Source organism: Heterocephalus glaber, unplaced genomic scaffold, assembly GCF_053883595.1.
Source record: "Heterocephalus glaber isolate CG9 unplaced genomic scaffold, H.glaber_assembly_v1.0 deba00000937, whole genome shotgun sequence".
NCBI lineage: Eukaryota > Metazoa > Chordata > Mammalia > Rodentia > Bathyergidae > Heterocephalus > Heterocephalus glaber.
Window position 1 is genome coordinate 7,037,252 of NW_028258173.1, and position 19,816 is coordinate 7,057,067.

Consider the following 19,816-nt stretch of genomic DNA (forward strand, 5'->3'; position numbering starts at 1 on the left):
TTAGAGTGGGCTCCAAAGTGAGGTGTGCCTAATAATCTATTGGGGTGTAGGAATAAAATAATACAACTCCTGGGTCAGGGATTTAGCTCAGTGGCTCCATGACTGCTTTGCAAATGCAAGGCCCTGAGTTCAATCCCCTATACTGGAAAAAAAAAATACAACTCCTATTGATATTCATCTCACCCCTTTAAATATCTGTTTTTTTAGTGTACATGATAACACAGAGGGTCAGAGAGGTTGGGTAACTCCCCCAAGGTCACACAGCTAGTAAGTGTGCCTGATTCCAAAGCCCAGCCATGCCCTTCACATACGCTGAGTCTTGTGCACAGGTGAGGGGCTGGATGGGGAGAGAGGTGGCCCAGGGGAGGGGGCAGGGAATGCAGGTAGCCCCCAGGTCAGGCTGTCTCTGCCATAGACCACAGTGAGCAGAGATCGAGGAGCCTGGCCAGGCGTGCTCACCTGGCCCCCGAAGCTGTCAAGAGGCAACAAACAGATGGTCTAGGTGGCATGGGCCTGGGTCCCCCCACCTGAGCCTCTCTTCCCAGCACCTGGCAAGACTTCCTCACCTCTAGGAGCAGGATCTGGAGCAGAAGAAGTGCGGCGGCGGGGGGGGGGGGGAGGTCAGAATGGAGTGATGGAGTCGGATGGGAAGAGGGGTCACTTAGGCCCTGTGACAGCTGACAGAACCAGGCTGGCCTCCTGGCCACCCACACATGCTCGGCAGCTAATCCCTGTGGCCAAGGAAAGCCAGGTGTCCTGCTTTCCCAGGCCTCACTTGGTGGATTTATAATGCACACTTCTGATCGACACTGCTAAAATGACTTTATTTTTAAGGAATTGTATTTTATTTTTTATTTTACTTTATCGCAATATTGGAGATTGAACACAGGACCTTGTATGTACTGGGCAAGCACTCCTCAACTGAGCTATGTCCCCAGTTATTTTATTTTGTGGGACAAGGTCTTGCTAAATTGCCTGGGCTGGACTTGAAGTTGTGATCCTCCTGGCTCAGGCCTCCCAAGTACTGTGGCAGGGACTGGAGGCATGCACCACTGTGCTTAGCTTAGAATTTTATTTTATTTGTTGTTGTTGTTATTATTATTATTATTATTATTTATTTTTTATTTTATTTTTTTGGTACCAGGGATCAAATTCAGGACCTTGTGCTTGTGAGGCAGGCACAGTGCCACTGAGCTAAATCCCCAGCCCTAAGAATTTCATTTTTTAAAAAAATGTAGGCTGGGGTTTAGCTCATTATTAGAGGGCTTGCCTTGAATATGTCACCAGGGTCTAAGTGACCCTTCTTTCCCATCCTACTCTGTCACTCCATTCTGACCTCTGAGGCCCTGTCCCACACCTCCTGCACTGCAAAATAAATACATAAATGTAAAAATAAAATTGTAATTAAAATATACACACAGGAAAATGCAGTTAACAGTATATCATAAAGGCAGGTGGATTGTCTGGCCTTAGACAATGACATCCTGCCTCAAAAAACAAAATAAAACAAAAAATGAAAACAAAACAGAACAGAACAGAATAACATGAAACTGAACACATTCAAGGTTAATTAAAACTCAGATCAATAGGGCCCAGGATTTAGCTCAATAGCTCTGCACTCGCCTTGCAAGCACAAGGTCCTGAGTTCGATCCCTGGTACCAGAAAAAAACAAAAAAACAAATTCAGGCCAAGAAACAGCATTTGGCAGCCCCAAGACCCCCTCTCATCTTTTTGATCACTACCCTGTAATTAAAGGTTACTGGCTCCAACAGCCATTCTAGCCTCTAAGGAGACAGGTTAGTTTTGCCTGTGTTTGTTTAGGAGGCGCCAGGGAGCTAACCCATGCTTGGCAAACATTCTACCACTGAGCTTTCCCCTCAGCTCTGTTTTGCCTGCTCCACAGAAAGAGAAATATACAAAAGGATTCAGAGCAGCATTTTGTTTGTGTTGTTTTGCTTTAGAGATTGAACCCAGGGCCTTCACACTGAGCTATCTCCCTAGACCTTTTATATTTTTTTTGAGACAAGTTCTTGCTAAGTAGCTAAATTACCTAGACTGGGGTCCAACTTGTGTTCTTCCTGTTTCAGCTTCCCAGAGTGCTGGGATTACCAGCCTGTGCCACCATGCGCAACTTAGCCATACTTCAAAAAGCCAAAAACTGGAAATAACTCAAATGTCCCCCGGCAGCAGAATAGATCAATAAAATGCAGCATATGCATGCTCTGGAATGTTCGACAGCCCCAACCTAATGCTGAACAAGATAAACCTGACACAAAAGTGCACATTGGATGGTCCAATTTCTTTTCTTTTCTCTTTCTTTCTTTCTTTCTTTCTTTCTTTCTTTCTTTCTTTCCTTCCTTCCTTCCTTTCTTTTTTTTTTTTTTTTTTGGTACCGGGGAACTCATGACCTTGGGCTTTCGAGGCAGGTGGGGGCGCCATAGAGCTAAATCCCCACCTCCCGGATGGTCCAATTTCTATGAAGTTCAAAAACAGGCACCCTAATACGTAAGTCACTCCCTTGCTTTAAAACCTGCTATGGCTCCCCAGGCCTTCAGGGGCAAGCCCCTACTTTTCCAGTTGCCACTTGAGGAACCTCCAGCCCCGGCTCCCTATCTTTCTCTCCTGCCTCCCCTCACCTTTCCTACCAATCTCCCCAACTCTGCTCCTGCAGACGGACGAGGAATACCCTATTCCCTCCCTTCTCCCACAGGGTTAAGTCTATCCTGTATCAAGCCTGCCTCTTTGCAAGGAGGCCACCCGCCAGCCCTGCCCCACAAGGGCCTCCTGGCTCCTCTGCTCCTGGCTGGCACTCAGCCTTATTTTACTTTTGTATATTTTGGTGGTACTGGGGGATCAAAACTTTGCCTTCCTACAGTGCCACTTAGATGTTTGAGTGGCAGCTGGGGCCTGGAGAGAGGCTATATAGTTATTTATTTATTGCCCGGGATCGAACCCAGGGCCTTGAGCATGCCAGGCAAGCACTCTACCACTGAGCACCATCCTAGCCTGAGCAAGGACCCGAGTTTGATACCCCGGTACCAAAAAAAGAAAAAAAGAAAAAAAAAAGAAATTAGGAGAAATAGGGTCTGGGGGTAAGAACACGGCAACAAATCCAAGTAGGGGACCAAGAGAAGACGAGGCATTGAGGTTGGTGGTCAGGGAGGGCCTTCAGGGGGCTCCACTGGGGTCTCTGCCCCCTCCCCAGCCTCGGCCCCTCTATCCCAGGCTGGTTCTCGCCCCTGGGTCACCCGCCCGCCGCCGTTCAGGAGCGGGCACGCGGGCTGCGCCCAGGTCACTGCGCGCCCCCGGAGGCGCAGGGGAGCCCCGCACCGCGACGCTAGGCGCCCGGTGTGCCCAGCCCAGCCCAGCCGGGGGCAGACTCCGCCCCGGCCCGCCCCTGCCCGCGCTCCCCGCCTAGCTGGCGCTGCTGGCGCGGCACACTCCCGTCCCCCTGAGTCCTCTGGTCCTCGAGGGCGGCAGGACCCGCGCAGGGAGCCCATGGAGCCGGCGCGTGCGCGCCGGGAGGACGGCAGGGCAGAGGAGCTGCTGGGCCAGCTGGAGGGGCTGGTGAAGGACGTGGTGAGGGCGAGTTCGTGGTGGGAGCGCCGCGGCGTGGACTGCGCCATCCTGGCGCTCAGCCTCCTCGCCGTGCCGGCCGGTGAGGGACACGGGGACCGGAACACAGGAACAGACAGGCTGCGGGTGCGGGTGCGGGTGGGATGCGGCGGAGGGAGGGGAGCAGGGACTGAGGGTGGGGTGGGGGTTTCCCGTGCCCGGGACCCCAGGACTGAGGGACACATCTCAAACCTGAAGTCTGGTTTGGGGCGTCCCCGCCATGTCCCCAGAGGAGCTGGGCGCTGGAGGTGGGAGCCTGATGGCGTGAAGGTGGTGCAGGGGAAAGCTGAGGAGTCCCGGAGGGCTGGGGAGGGATGAGGTGACCTGGGAAGGGGGAAATGTTCTATGGGGGACACCAAGGGTGGCTGAGGGGAGTGAGGAGGGGCCGTGGAGGTTTCCCCTGGACCTTTGCTGACCAGAATCCCCATACCAGCACCCATCTCTGCACCGCGTTGGGACCCAAGGGGGAGACAGATCAGGACCACTGGAGTCTCACTGGGAAGCCCATTGGGCTGTGCTTTGTCCCAAATCCTGTAGCCAGAACCTCCCCATCCACTCAGGTGTAGAGGGACCTGTGCCACTCCTGCCTGGGGAGGCCCCGCTTTGGCCTGGGGGATTCTGGAGCGGGCTGTTTGGGTCCAGATCTCCCAGAGCTGGAGACAGACTCTGTTCCCTGGACCCCCCTCCTCCTGCAGGGTTCCTGTGCCTGCGCTCTGATAATGTCCTGGTCTTCGCGGTTGGCATCACCATCTTGGGTGTGTGCCACTATACACTCACTGTCAAGGGCAGTCACCTGGCCACTCACAGTGCCCTCACGGAGTCCAAATACTGGAACAAGATCTTAACGCTCTTCTTTGTGGAGGTGAGTGTGTGTGTGTGTGTGTGTGTGTGTGTGTGTGTGTGTGTGTCCACATGGGCAGGCAACGGCTGGTGTTGGCATGTGAATGCAAGTGTGCCGCATACACTAACTGCAGTGTGTGTGTGCCTGTGTGTGTTTCTCCAAGCTCCTCAGAGGCAGTTGGGTCCTGTGGTAGATAGAGAACTGTGTGCTACATATCTAGTGTCCACCTAGGGCAGTGGACCTGGCCTGGCGCCTTGTTTTCTCCTGGCCCACTCACCTCCTTGCAGCCCTGGGCCAAATGTAGTTAGAGCTTCTTCCTCCTACTGAGATACCTGTGGCGGCAGGCCCTGCTTTGACTGCCTTGGCCCATGGCTACCATTGAGGTCTCAAGGTCTGGCAATCAGGGTTTCAAATGTGACCCACAAACAAAAAGGGGAGAGCAGCTCAGCCTCCCAGCTCCAGATCATGCCCCTGTGATGCCCGGCAGTGGCTGAGCCATCCTGAGAAGGCTCTGCTCCTCCGGGTCTCCAGGAAGGACGCTCCTCTCTCCTGACCCTTGCTCTACCTTCTCCACTCTTCCCTGCTCAGCCTTCTCACCTGCGGACCAGCCAGGAAGGCAGAGGTTCCTTGCCAGGCTGCCCTTCTCTCCAGATTCTCTGCCAAATGGGTTCTCTTTTCCTTTCAGGGTGGGCCTTGCTTGGCCACCTCGGCCCTTAGGAATCAACTATGAGGCTGTAATAGAAACAGTCCTTTTTCTGGCAGGGACTGGCTACCATGACTGATTAACTCAATTATGAACTTGTCATAAAAATTCAATTTGTAACTTTTCATAAAGCCATGTAACTTTATGAAACTTCATATAACTATACATGCACACGCCTTATAACTCATCAGTTGAGTGGCAGAAGTATTTCTCACCTAGCATTTTCTGTCCCATTTTGCCCCCTACCCATTCTCTTCCCACCAGCACACGTTGCTGAGGGGCAGAGGCTAAGAAGAACCCACAGGCCCCCGATCTTCAGGGTTCCTTTCCAGTGACCCCTGGGTGTGGTCCCAGACACACGTGGAGGGGTAGGCCAGACCCCACTGAGAGACAGGGGCAATGCTGGCCGTGCTATCTGCATAGGCAGTATTACAATGCTGGGACCCAAGGGGCAGGATTAGCTTTTGGGATTTTCAAAGCTTTACCAAGTGCCAGGAGCCCAGAGGCAGCTGAGGGCGAGCAAGACTGAGGACTAAGTGACTACAGGGGATCGATTGCACACAGATGGCCATGTGGTTCTTAAATGTGGGTGTGTAGCCAAGTCACCTGGAGCCCCAGGCTTGCTGGAGAAGAGGTCCTCAGCCCCTGCATTTTAATCACGTTCCCCAATGCCCACACAAGAAGCCTTGACCCTGACTGTGGGGAGACACAGGAGCTGTTATGTGTGCGGAGGGAGGCTGGGACCCAAGCGCCTCTGAGAAGCCTTCCCCAGAGCCCAGCACAGAGCGACCTGTGGGCCCAGACAGTCGTCTGCACTCAGCTTGCAGTACACGGTCTTATTCCCCAGGAGCCCCAGACCAGTGGCCTCACCTTTGCCTCTTTATCTGTTCAGCCCCTGCCTAGGCCTGAGCTCTTGGCAGGTCTCCCATCAGTATTTGTTGGCTGTGACCCTGCAGTTGGAATTAGGGACAACGGGCAAGGTCCAGGGAAAAGCTGTGTGACAGAGGATCGCCCAGAGAACGGTGCTCCTCGAGCAGAGGAGAAAAAGCTTGGTCCCGCCTCGTGCTGTGACACTGGCTGGTGCTGCCGTGAGCTGGGGGTCAGGGCACAAGTCATCTGTCACTTGGGTCCTCCGGTAACCTGGGTGGGGAGGGCCTCTCCATTCTCTGACCTCTGTGGAGGGTCCAGTGCCTGTGTGTGGGAGGGGATGGGTCAGCCCCCCTGCCCAGCTGGCATGTGTGGGGGCCACTGCGTCCTCCAGGAGGTTGCTGGTGTTATGGGCCAGGCGGGAGGCGGGGGTCAGGGCCATAGCCTTTGGACCCTCACCCCTCTGTTGGAATCCCAACCCCGCTGGCTGCCCTGACCTTGAGCATGTACTTAATTCAACATCCAGAGTTGGTTCTCTCATGGAATCAAACAGAGCGATGACACTGCCCCCCTCATGAAGCCAGTGTGCCCTTGGTGAGATGGTACAGATCTTAGCATAGGGCCCTGTCCTGACCTTGATGCTCCATGAGTTTTAGCTTTGCTTTTTGTCCCTGGAAGGAAAGCACGGTCAGCTGCAAGGACAGGGTGAGCTGTCTGTGGTGGTGTTTGTTTTGCCTGTTATTGCCTTGTTTTTATTAACTGAGAGGTTGCCAAGCTCCATGGAGCTGGGTGCGTATTGAGGGCTGGGTTGAGCTGCCTGGGGCCTCTCATGATGACCTGGACCTTCCTTGACCTGCTGCTCTCACTTCAACAGGCTGGTGTCTTCTCCCTTTCTGCCTTCTCATGGTGGGGCCGGTGTCCTTCCCCTTGACCTTCAGAGACACCATCACTGCAAAAACATATGGTCCTAGGCCTTGGGTTCCTTCTGGGATCCTGCAAATTCTGTAGCCTTAGCTGAGTACCATTGGCTTTCGTAGGGATACAGTGTTTGGTGGGACTTCTCAGGGTTTGTCAGTTCTGAGCTGTGGACCAGGACCTCTCTGACCCACTGTGTGTGAGGGGAGGAGCAGAGAGGATGGCAGCGGGTTCCACTCAAGTTTGCATCCGAATCATGTGCCCCTTTCCATACCAGGCTTCTGTCTGAGGACCCGCTTCTGGCCTAGAAGAGAAGGTTCAATCCCTCCTAGCAGCGAACCTCTCTTTAGTTCTGGTCTTCCCTAGGAGAGCACGTGGCCCTACCTGTCCCGGTTACATTGTTGGCACTACCAGCCATATCCTTGGGGACTCCCAGTAAAGGGAACCACCACAGATGGCTACCGGGAGGTGGGGGAGTCAGGACACTGTGGTGGTTTCAGTCTCGAGTCTGGGGAGAATTCACTCTGGAAGCAGAGGACTTTGAGGACTGTCCTCTATGCGATAGCCATCAAGATGCTCCCAAGTGGGAGGGTACAGTCTGTGCCAGTTACGAAGCTCTGTATTGTGTCTCAGCAACAAACACTCCTTGTGAAGTTGGTTTTGTGCTACAGGGGCGGAGTCATAGCTGGTCTACAGGGAGCCCTGCACAGTACCGGTGCCCTGCAGGGAGGGCTGGCACACGGGAAAGCCTGTCACCATCCTTCCTTCGGGTCTCTTGTGGGGGTGGAAACCGCTGAGAACCCCCAGCCTAGTCTTGATCTTTGCTTGTTCTCTTCTGTCCTGAGTTTAGTGCAGCCATTACCTTCTGGGCCTTTCTTCGACCTTCTCTGGGCTTGTTCCCACCCAAACCCTGAGAGCTTTTGGGTAAGATCAACTGTGACTTCCTTTCCTTTTCTCTTTCCCTTTCCTTTTCTTTCCCCTCTTCCTTTTTTCCTTGCTGCCTGCCCCTCTCCCCCGCTGTGCTGGGGATTGAACACAGGGCCTCATGCATGCTAAGCACATGCTCCACTGAACTACACCCCCAGCCCTCAACTACAATTTTTTTTTATTTGTAAAATTCATTTGGGGGCAAACACAGATCTTCAGTACAAAATACATTTTTGTGTGAAAACTTCTAATTTTTTAAAATTAATTATAGACTCACAGAACTTCCAAAAATGGAAGATATCTGGTGGATCCTCCACCTGATTTTCCCCAGTAGTTATATTTACGTATGTATCATTCAATATGGAAACTGTCGCTGGCATTGTGCATATGTGCACATGCACGTACATGTGTGTTCTGTGCCATTTTATCATGAGTGTAGATTCTCAAAATGTATTTTTTTTTTGGTACCAGGGGATCAAACTCGGGACCTTGCACTTGTGAGGGAGGCGGTGGCACCACTGAGCTAATTCCCTGCACCAAAAATGCATTTTGAGCTGGGGATTTAGCTCAGTGGCTCCAGTACTGAAAAAAAAATTTTTTTTATACAGTCCTTCCCCCTCCCTCAACTGTGGTGTGACTTCCTCCAGGAAAAGCCTGAGTACCACAGGGAGGGCTTCTCATTGTGATTCCTGTACCTGGGTGGGGTCCTCAAAAATCCTGGCTTCTGTGGGTAGCCCCGATGGGCTTACAGACAGCCCCCCTGAGGTGGAGAGGGACAGGTGCAACAGAAATTGCCCTTGCCTGGCCACGGCAGTCTGCACTGGCACAGTGGGTATGAGGAGCGGCCCCTTGAGGGAGGGCCTGGGAGAAACCTGGCAGAGAATTCAGGGGACGTTTGTGAGCGTGACAGTGTACACCCAGCCAGGAGAGGAGACTTGGAGGAAGCCTCAGGGTGACGGGAGCTTTGGGGGCCCAGACTGGGCTGAGGCTCTGAGTGGGCAAACCAGGGTCAGGGCTGCGACTTGGATCTGCAGCCAGAGCAATGCTCCCAGTACTGTGGAACTTTTACTCCATGCCTGGCAGTGCTCCACCAGGTGCTGGAGACACAATGATGATGAATAGGACCTCTTCTGCTTCCAAGGGCTGAGTCAAAAAAGACAAACAAATGACATCAAAGTAATAAAGAACCAGGGTGGGGATTTAGCTCGGTGGTTCCACCGCTGCCTACTTCACAAGTGCAAGGACCCGAGTTCGATCCCCAGTACCAAAAAAAAAAAAAAAAAAAGAACCAAATGATGTGTGGCGGCATGCACCTGTAATCACAGAAGTCTGGGAGGCTGAGGCAGGAGGATCTCAAGGTTGAGCCCAGCCTGGGCAGTTTAGTGATTTAGTGACACTGTGTCTCAAAGTAAAAAATAAAAATGATGCTGGAGATGTCGCTCAGCGGGAAGGTCCCAGGTTCAGTCCCCAGTAACACACACACACACACACACGCGCGCGCCCTGACTGTAACAGCTAATACTTGCTGGCTGCTGTGTCCTTGATATGAGTCATGTCATTTAACAGTCCTGCCTCCCCATGAGCCCACCTATTCTGGACGTGAGGAAGCCCTAGTTTGGGGGGGGCCAAGTCACTTGCTCAAGCCTGCAGAGATGAAACGTGGGCAGCCAGGGACCAGGACAGCAGAAGGTGCCTAAGGCTTCATCTCAGTGCTGTGGGGGCCGCGTGGGGCCACTGGGCGATGTCTGGGGACACTTCAGGCTGCCTCAGCTGCGTTGGGCCTCACACAGAAGATGAGCCAACCCCAAACACCAGTGGCGTGGAGGCTGGAAAGCGGGAGTTCCGGAAATGGTGCTGGACAGGCTGAAGTGCAGGGTGGCGGCTTCACACAGAGCAGATGTTCAGGCAAAGACATGGATATGGCAGACAGCATAGGGCATAAGGGACCCACAGAAACCTAGGGTCTCTGGAATCTAACAGGGTTCCTGGAGAAAGGGGACCAAGGAGCTCCGAGCTGCAAGCAGAGGGGCTGGGACTTTGAACTGACCCAAGACAGTTGTCTACATCGGTAGTTTTTCTGATTTCGATTTTGAGACAGGGTTGAACAGGCTGGCATCAAACTTGTGGTCCTCCTGCCTCAGCCTCCTGAGTGCTGGGATTAGAGGTGTGCACCACCATACTTGGCTTACACCGGCAATTTAAGAAGCTATTTTACTTTCTGAATAGATAACGTGGAGGTTATCAGTCTCTTCTGTATCCTTCTCTAATACTTTCCTCCTTATTGTGTTTGTTGAGTAAACAGTACACTACAGTCTTTAAAAACATAATTAGGGTTCTGGCGCAATCAAAGATAGTTGTCGCTAGGTCACCCTGCTGGATTTGAGGCAGATGAGGCAGGTAGCAGGCCAGAGATCAGTTGAGAGGTGAGCAGTGACCGTGAGGAGGAGGCTCCGGGAGGACAGTGCCAGGCAGGATGTGGTGGAGGAGGAAGGGTCAGAGGAAGGGCTGGGGCTCCAGCTGGGGCTGCAGCCACGGTGGAGGCCACTCCTGAGGTGACAAAGCTGTGGTGGGACATCCAGGGGCAGTGTCCTTCGGGCAGAGGACACTCTGGGCTGTGGTCTGCTCAGCTCCTGTTCCTCCCCTTCCTGCTGATCTCCCAGGGTGAGCAGCCCCTTCCTGGCTGGGTTCAGAATGCTGGGGGTTCTGGGGCTGTGTTGTCTGGAGCAGTGGGTTTACCAGATGAAATATAGGCTGCTTGGATAAATTTGAATTTTCAGATAAGCCATTTTCTTTATAGAAGTATATCCCAAAGATGACACATGTTTGTGGTTTATCTGAAGTTCTGATTTCCCTGGGTGTCTTGGATTTTCACTGGCTGCATATGGCAGCCCTCCTCAGGGAGATGCAAATCCCTGAGCCTGAGTCCTCTGGTGAGAGGCAAGCTCTCCAGCAAGATCGGCATGAACAGAGCCACAGTTTAGCCACTCTTGGAATAGGAGAGGGACAAGAGGGAAAGCCACAGAAGGGGAGACTTGGAGTACTCGTTTGATGGAAGTGGGTTCACCATGGTCAGAATGAGCCCATCAGGTGCCCTGGAGGGATGCTGTCCCTTTCTAGGCCCCGAGTCTGGTATCCTAACAGCCTAGCATGGGGCCTAGCACCAGGAGGGCTCAGAGGATGCTTAAAGTGGACAAATAATTGCATGAGAGAATCAACAAATGAGAGTTTTGGGGCCCCTGAAGTTTAGCTAAATACATCGTAGCAATTATACTCATCATAGTCTGGGCCTGACCGATGTGGGCTCAGATGTGCTGTGACGCCTTTCTCAGGCACAGAAGGTGGCAGGTGACATTAAAAAGCAGCACCAAGCTGTGTGTGGTGGCACACACCTGTAATCCCAGCACTCTGGGAGGCTGGGGCAAGTTGGAGCCCAGCCTGGGCAACTTAGTGAGATCATGTCTCAAAAAATAAAGAGGGATAAGGATATAGGTCAGTATGAAGGCCCTTGTCCCAAACCCCAGTACTGCAAAAGAAGAAGAAAAAGGAGGAGGAGGAAGAGGAGGAGGAGGGATGTGGGGGTAGAACTGTGAGGGTTCTGGAACTTTCTCTGGGTCTAGATGTGGGATCCTCTTCAGCAAGACTTTAAAGTGACTCTTGTTTCTCACTGCCCTTGGGTGGATGGCGGGTGGGCTGTGGGCACATGAGCTGCACCTCTACCCATCTTTCCCTTCCAGCCCTTCCACCCCTTTCTCTCCCTCTCAGGAGCAAACATCTAAATGGGATAAATAGCTTCGAATCTTTTCTTAGTCGTGTAAAAGGCAAAATCATTCATCGACACTGGCAGTGTGCACAGAGTCACCAATCACAGGTCATGCGTGCCACTGGCCATCTATTTCCCCAGAAGCCACAGGCCTGAGCACATGGATAAGAACCTGCTGAGGAGCCCCCAGGGCAGGGAGGGTGCCATTTCTCAAGACTCTCAGTTGGGGCCGGGCTCCAGGTCGCTGCGGGCATTGCCACTCTAAGTGCAATAGGCTGCTGACCTGTGAGATGAGGAAAACCAGATGACACTAAGCAGGTAGCTGCATTCAGCTGACTTCTCCTGGCAAAAGAAGCCATCTGGATAGGACTGGCCTATGGAGGAGTGCGTGGGAGGACTTTCATTCCAAACAGTTGCTTTTTCCAAGTACATGGGGAGCAATCCTGGTGTAAAACGTACCTTTGCAGGCCTTGGGCAAAGCCCAGACTCGCTCTGAGGACATCTCCAGACCCCAGCTGTGCCCTCCCTTGAGCCCCCTGCCAAAGGCTTCTGGCACTAATTTAAACCAACTGTGTGGACCCAGTGGGTGAGGCTCATGAGTGGGCAGGTACCACTGAGACTGGAGGGCTTGGAAGAGGCTGTCACTTTTTTTAAGTTTTTATTTATTTTTATTTTTTTTGAGGCTGTTGCTTTAACTGACTCCTCAGCCACCCACCCTCTGCCACCTCCTCCATGATCTGTCCCTGGCGAGGTTACAGAAGCAGAGAGCAGAACCTGTCCTTAGGTGGATTGCATCATCTGAGAGCATAGTGCCCCACCCTGGTGTCCTGGATGAGGCAGAAAGGCTGTTGTGGAGTCAGCACTTACTTTCAAGCCCTCTGTCTTCACAGGGGCCTGCACAGCATTGCTGGGTGGACCTCATCTTCCCACGGCCTCTGCAAAACTGTACGTGTGCTCCTCAGTGTCCTTTAGATACAGCTTCTGCCTGCATCGCGGTTTGCTTCACTCCAAGGGGCAGAATGTGGAGACAGTGTCATCCTTTAGCTTTCTCCTGCTTTTGCTTCTGTTGTCTGGACCGAGAGCCTGGCTTCATGCTGTGGCCATGTCTGGTGCATTTCGGGACCACCATCCTTATCTTGGTTGGAATCTGGGCCTCCCTGTCCACATCTTGTCCCTGCCATCTCCTTAGCCGTGTGACCTGGTATCAGGTGGCCTCTCCTTATCTCAGCTGCGGCTTCTGTGAACTGTGAAGAACAGCACCACTGACCCCCTGAGTTAGGGAGCACATGAAAGTGCTCAACACTGAGCCTGGTACCTACTGAGTGCTCAGCGAAGGAGTCCTGCTGTGTCTTCCTGGCTCCCAGGAAGGGTCAGCTTTACTGTTGCTGGAACCAAATACCTGACACCCACAACTTAGAGGTGGAAGGGTTTGTTTTTGCTCACGGTTTCAGGGGATTCAGTCTATGGTTGGCCGGCTCCAAGGTGGGAACATCATGGTGGAAGTGTGTGGCATAACAAAGCTGTTTAGTTCGAGGCAGCTGAGAAGCAGAGCAGGGCAAGAGAAACAGAGAGGAAGGGCCGAGAGAGGAGATACAGACCCCATGGTCACTTCTCCGAAATACACCTAGACACATAAAATGTGCCTTACTAGTCCCCTGGGCAGCCCCCAAACCAATCAAGTTGACAATTAAACTTACCTATGACACCCAAAGACTGGTATGGGGAAATCCTTCACTTTCTTCCGGAATCAGGCAGGCAGCATCTTCAGTAAGATTATTATGTATGTATGTATGTATGTATGTATTTATGTATTTGGTACCGGGAATCGAACTCGGGTCCTTCTGCTTGCGAGGCAGGCAGTGGAACCACTGAGTTAAATCCCCAGCCCTCTTCAGTAAGATTATTAAAGTCTGCTGGCCCAGATAAAATATTTGAAGAGGCTCACATTCGCATGTTCATTTGCATATATCTGCATAAGAAACACCATACTGCCTCCCTTGCATTCAGAATGACTGTTCTAGGAGCCAGAGAGCCAGTGAACATAGCTCCTCATGAGCAGCTTCAGAGAATCCCTTCAAGGCCCTATACCAGAAGAGTCACCTCTGGGGAGAAGTTAACTCAGCCTCCACTAGTGGCATCCCCTTCCCACACTGTGATGCGAGATGGTCTCCACTTATCCCCAGGCTACTTCTGTACTCCTTTCCTTGCTGCTGTGGGCTTAGAATGCAAAATAGTGTTATGAAGGTGCAGGGGTTTCCAGGACACGCATGGGCTGCCAGCCTTATTGCAACAGTAGCTTCAGAGACTCCAGAGGTTGTCTAGGTGGTGGTCAGTGGCAGAGGGATAATCCGAGGTCAAGTGCTTTGCAGAACCTCAAGTACTTTGCAGTTGTTTGTCTGGCTGCTTCACTGGGGTCACAGGTGGCTGAGAGACAATTGTCTGTGTGGGGCAGAAAGGCTCTAGAATTGCAGGATTCAAGCAGAGTGGCTTGTTCTTGAGGCTTCCCCAGATCCCACTGCCCTTGACTGTGCCTGACCTGGACCTGGTGTCCTCTCTGCTCCTCCTCCAGGTATGCACGGCCTTCCCTGCAGAGTATGCTAAGTATGGCCACGTCAAGCTGCACCACGGCTACACCAATGTGGTGGGGCTGGGGGACTCAAGCACCTGGAAGCTGCCTTGCCTCAACCGCTACATCTACATGTTCCTTGCACCCTTCTTAATCCCCATTGTAACCCCTCTGGTGGCTCTTGGTAAGTATTGTGACCGTCTGAGTCTGAGGACCCTGCAAAAACCTGTTCCCAGCCCCTCCTTCCTTCTCATAGCTTCATGGAAGCTGCTTGTTGGGGAAGCCAGGTGCCCAGAGCTAAGGCTAACAAAGACTTTCTCAAATGGCCAGGTAGGGTGGAAAGAGCCCCAGACCTGGTCTAAGTCTGGCTGTGCCACTTATTGGCAGGTGACTGTGGGCAGGTAACTGCACTTCTATGAGCTTCAGGTTCTTCACTTGCTGCTCCAGAATGGTGTGAACGCATAAGGAGGCCATAGACTTAAGCATGCTTAGTACAGGGCCAGGAATTTAGCTCAGTGGCACCACACCTTTCTTGCAAGTGCAAGGTCCTGAGTTCGATCCCCGATACCAAAAAAAAAAGAATACTTAGTACAGTGATGGTGAACCTTTTACAGCTTTCAGCAATAACACACAACCCTCTGTGTCACACGTGCTGCAGGTTCGCCACCACTGGCTTAGTAGCTGCCTCATAGAAATCATACTGTGTCTTGTAAGTGTGGACATCATGGGAACAACACCACAGGGTGGAAGGAGCAAGGGTGTGGAACAGGTCACGATCTCAGTCAGGTTGCTTAATGGCTCTGTTTCCTCCTCCATACAATGGGTGAACAAACTTTTCAGGGACTGTTGTGTGGATTCACTGAACACTCCCAGACCACCCTCTACCTTACCACCCTTGGCCACCAGGGAGCCAGTTCATGATGGCTGAAAACCCTCCCACTCCTCACTCTGAGTCTTGTTCCCCTGGCAGAGCATCTGAGGAAGGTGGAGCTGAGGTCAGCTCTGCAGACACTGGGCGTGATTTCCCTGGGCCTCTATTCCCACTACTGGCTGCTCCTCAACGTGTCAGGGTTCGGGAGCCCCAGCTCAGCCCTGGCCTGCATGCTGCTCACCAGGTCTCTGCTGGCCCACCCCTACGTCCACGTCAACATCTTCCAGGTGAGGCCTCTCACCTGGCACTAGGGGACCATTCTCTGGGGTGCCTGACTGCAGGCTGGACCCGAGTCCCCATGGGAGAGAGGGCAGCCCTCCTTCTTGGCCACACCAGCTCTCTGTGAGTCATCACAGAGAGCTTGGGTTGCAGGTGAGGCCTTGGCTTCCCCTCGGCACCAGCTAGAGTGCTTTCATCGGTGTGTGGATGTCCAAGTGAGCAGAGGGCCCAGCCAGTGCCACCAGGCAGGCAGAGGAAGCAGCTGGGGATTGAGGCAGGGGACTGACTCTGTGTGAGGTCAGGGGCTCCTGTCCAGTTCCAGTGCTGTCTCCGCAGGGATGGCCCCTGCTCCCTGGACAGTGACCATGCCACGTTAGAGCTCCCTGTCCACCAGCTTGGCACTCAGCCCAAATACTGTTCATCACTTAATCTCATAATTGCATCCTGTCTGCTTGTCCTGCTTGGATGGAAGTTCCTATTCACTTCCAGCTCCCCTAGATGCAGGACAGTGCCTGGCAGAGGCACCTGGACTTACTTGTTTAGTGAGAAAGTACCAGAGGTTGACCAGACTTGGTCTGGAATGATGAGTAAGGGTTTGAGTGGTAGAGCAGGGAGGGTTTCTCCAGGATGAGGAAAAGGCACAGCATGAGAGCAATGGTAGGTAATCATGGGCATTTGAGTATCAGGAATTCAATGGGTGCCCAGGCCAAATTCCCTATTGTCCAGATGGGGAAAGAGCCCCAGAGATGGGCGAGACTCAGCTCAGGACACAGGCTGGATTGGCATCTGAGACAGACCAGGAGCCCCAGCCCCTTATTCCTCTCCCAGGTCCTGCTGGAGTAGGCTTTGGAGGCCGAAAAAGCTACTGGGTCCCTACTTTGTGAGGCTCCCCGGGGGAGGGGGCAGGTCCGGGGCTGCCTGGCCCCCAGTGTGACCCATGTGTCTGTCCCAGCACATCGGGCTCCCCATGTTCTCCCTGGACAAGAAGCCCCGGCGGATTCACATGATGAGCCTGGGTGTCCTTAACCTGCCCCGGCTGCCAGTGCTGGACTGGGCGTTCGGCCACTCACTCATCAGCTGCCACGTGGAGCACCACCTCTTCCCCACGCTCTCAGACAACATGTGCCTGAAGGTAACTAAGGACTGGGCTGGAGGGAGGACAGTGAGAACTTGGAGCTCCCCAACACTGGCCTGGTCAGAGATCACCCAGGAGAGCAGCTTTGAGTACATGCAGTGGTGTGGGTTTCAGATCAGACACCTAGGTTTCTTACTAGTGAGCCTCGGGACAAGTTTACTGAGCCTCAGCTTCCCTGTCTGTAAGATTGAGGCGACAGCGCTTACCTGCAGGACAAAATGAAGACGCACGTCGATCTAAAGTGCTGGACAGGAAGTAGATGCTTGCTTGCAAAGGGAGCTGTGCTTTTCATTCCACGGTGCCGAAGGCGCTGTCATGCAGCAGGAAGCCTTGGGGATGTAGGGGCAGGGGGAGCCCATGGTTTTCTTGCCTGCAGTAGGGTTGGGGGAGGCAGGAGTTCCTCAGTACCTCAGCCCCTCAGCTCACCCCAGCATCTAGGACAAAGCAGATAGGAACTGAGGCTGGGAAGATGATTCCCCCCTGGACAGGTGTGTGACAGTCCCAGCTCACAGGCTCCTCCTCCCACCCATCTCCATCAGGTGAAGCCCGTGGTGTCCAAGTTCCTCCGTGAGAAGCAGCTGCCATACAACGAGGACTCGTACCTGGCTCGCTTCCGGCTGTTCTTCGATCGCTATGAGGAGTTCATGGTGCAGGCCCCACCGATCACGGAGCTGGTGGGGCTGCAGTGAGGGCTAGGCTCCAGTCCTGGCCCAACCCTGGCTCTGCTGTTGCTCCTGGCCCCAAGGGTGTGGTGCAGTGGAGGGTCATGGACCTGGAGTATGGAGGACTTGGACCAGCAGCGAGACAGGCCAGCTCGTGCTGTTTGTTCTTCTGGGATTCAGGGAGTGTCTGGGGAAAGGGAACAATGGTGGCTGAGCAACATGGCCAGTCTGGGCCTCGGCTGGCTCCATCTCCAAATCCCTCCCTCTGGCCATCTGAGCCTGTGGAGGGTTGGAGGTGGGGGACAGAAGGTGAGGCAGCATCTTGTTTGTGCCCCAGCCACCTGGGAGATGGGAGGAGGCACACACAGGAGTGTCAGCCCCTTGGGCTGGGGCCTTCCTGCTGCCAGGAGCATTGCACACTGGCTTGGCCATTGTTGCTTCTGCACTGTTTGAGGCCCTGTCTCCCAGTGGCCCTCTCCCCAGGTACCACAGGGCCAGTCATTGTTGGCAGACCTCCTGAGTTCATCAGCCAGAGCAGCTTGTGCGGGACACAGGCTCAGCAGTTCCCAAGGCCCACGGTCTCAGTGAGATGAAAGTATGGAAGTAAGGGGGGACAATACCTCAGAGACAGAGCTGGGGAAAGAGTATGCATAGCTTTAAGCTTGACCTTGGCTAGTTCTAGAAAAGTGCTTTGTTCCATGACGATTAGAAGCAGGGAGAGAAAGTTAGCAGGCAGTAGCTGGGGTTGGAGAGGGTTATGGGAACCGGGTCTGCAGGACAGGTCAACTGAAGAGAGAAAGAAAAGCTTGAAGTCAAGGGCAACTTGGCAGTAAGGTCCATAGCCTGGGCATGAGGTGGGGATATAAGGGAGCTACTGATGCCAAAGTGTGGGGCACCACTGAGATTAAGCCCAAAGTAGGCAGAGTTGAGAGGTTGGGACTGAGAGGGTGCAAGGAAGTTCCTAGGTGAAGGCTAAGGAAGGGGCAGAGAAAGGGGCCAGGCCTGGGACAGAAGGCCAGAGCAGTTATGACGAGATTTCTCACCTGTCACTATTGACATTTTATCTGGATAACCCTTTGTTGCTGTCCTGTGCATCATAAGATGTTTAGCCATGCTCCTGGCTTCTATCTACTAGATAGATGCTAGGAGTCCAAGTTATGACAATCAAAAATGTCCCCAGACATAGGCCGATATCCCCTGGGGGGTCAAAAATCATCCCTGGTTGAGAACATGCAAGTCATTCTTCTGGGCTCATAATTGCCTGACTTTTCAGTTAAGGCTATAGATGTGGTGAAGGGCACATTGACCCTGATGAAGGGAAGCTAAAGACCAGCAACCGGGAGCCCTTGAAATAAGTGAAGGAGGTAGACAAGAAGTAGGCAGAAGACAGTGAAGCCATTCTGAGCCCAGGCCATCAGAAGCCTTTCTGTGTCCAGTGTGGCCCGGAACAGTTCTGCTGGCACCAGCCCTGTCTGTCCCTCCAGATCCTCCCTCAACCATCTCTGCCCTGCCCCCTCTAGCAGAGGCCACAGCTCCTTCAGGCACCCTTGCTTCCAGCTCTGGTTCTTACGAGTTCCTGAATAACTCCCTCTTTGGCCTCCTTCGGGCCCAGCTTGGCAGTGGTTTCCAGCTGTTGCTGGCCCCAAGATGTTTCTTTGTTCCCATAATCCTGCTCACACCTCTGTGCAAAGTCCCTTCATGAAACTCTCCTCAGTCACCCCTTTGGAGTATTCCCGAGTTCCCTGCTGGGAGGCTCGCCAATAAGAGCAGAGTTTTGGATGCAAGCAGCCCTCTTGGAACAGGGATATGGTAGCTTGGCAGCTTCCCCAGCCTACTGCTCTGCTATATGTTATTGCTGCTCTTTTGAAAGGCATTAGCAGCTCAGAAATGGTCTTAGGGTCTGGGAGTATAATTCATCAAACTGCTAATTCTCCATATGAAAAATGCAATGTCAGAGAAAGGCCCTGTGTATATCCCAGGCTAATGATTAAAACTATCCAAATATACAACTCATGACTCATTGTTCTTGATCTGGACCTGAATGGGATATGGGCAGAAGCTGGGGGTCCTGGTGCCAAACCTAAGTGTAACATGGACACCCCAGAAACAAATCAACTTGGTCTCTGTGAAGCTCAATTTTCTGTTACTCTGACTACCTGGGGCTTGAGAGATGAGGTGATAGCAGTGAATAAAGTGTTTTTAAGGCTCTGCAGAGACCTAAAGTCTAATTGATGATGATGGCTAACATTCATTTACCACAAACGGCAGATATTTTTACCTACTTCATCTAATTTTTTGTTTTTGGGGGGTTTTTTTGGTACCGGGGATTGAACTCGAGTTCTTGCACTTGCACAGCAGGGGGTGAAACCACTGAGCTAAATCCCCGCCCACTTTCTGTTTTTTTGAGACAGGGTCTCACTATGTAGTACAGGCTGGCCTTGAACTCTCTATGTAGCCCACGATGGCCTCAAACTCATGGTGATCCTTCTGCCTTAGCCTCCCCAGTGCTGGGATTGATACAGGAGAAACGTTACTCCCAACCTTTTAGATGTCAAATGTGTCGAGTTTGTGGTCCCACATCATCAAGGAATGAAGTTGTGAGCCAAAGGATCTTAGGAGAGTTATACAGAAATAAGGAGAGAATAGCTCCTGGATTTCTAGAAGTCCCAAATGG

The 19,816-nt window shown here is 52.8% G+C and overlaps 1 protein-coding gene across 2 annotated transcripts; it reads left to right on the forward strand.

Annotated features, from left to right (window-relative positions):
* The first annotated feature begins 3,389 nt into the window (after nucleotides 1-3,389).
* Fads6 (fatty acid desaturase 6) lies at nucleotides 3,390-19,556 on the forward strand. 2 transcript variants are annotated; one of them, XM_013078221.3, is made up of 6 exons: nucleotides 3,390-3,659; nucleotides 4,312-4,478; nucleotides 14,199-14,379; nucleotides 15,166-15,353; nucleotides 16,298-16,477; nucleotides 17,020-19,556. In XM_013078221.3, the coding sequence occupies exons 1-6, from the start codon at nucleotides 3,500-3,502 to the stop codon at nucleotides 17,167-17,169; spliced, it is 1,026 nt and encodes a 341-aa protein (XP_012933675.3). In that variant the 5' UTR covers nucleotides 3,390-3,499; the 3' UTR covers nucleotides 17,170-19,556. The 2 variants fall into 2 exon arrangements, with proteins under 2 accessions (XP_012933675.3, XP_087064661.1); XM_087208535.1 differs by lacking the exons at nucleotides 3,390-3,659; nucleotides 4,312-4,478 and adding an exon at nucleotides 5,729-6,259.
* The last annotated feature ends 260 nt before the right edge of the window (nucleotides 19,557-19,816 follow it).

Bases quoted from the DNA above. Each gene is read 5' to 3' on its own strand.
- Fads6 (XM_087208535.1), top strand. From the start codon at position 5,744: ATGTGGGTGTGTAGCCAAGTCACCTGGAGCCCCAGGCTTGCTGGAGAA. The intron at 6,260-14,198 runs GTCAGGGCACAA...CTCCTCCTCCAG, and splicing joins GGTGCTGCCGTGAGCTGGGG to GTATGCACGGCCTTCCCTGC. The intron at 16,478-17,019 runs GTAACTAAGGAC...CATCTCCATCAG, and splicing joins CAGACAACATGTGCCTGAAG to GTGAAGCCCGTGGTGTCCAA.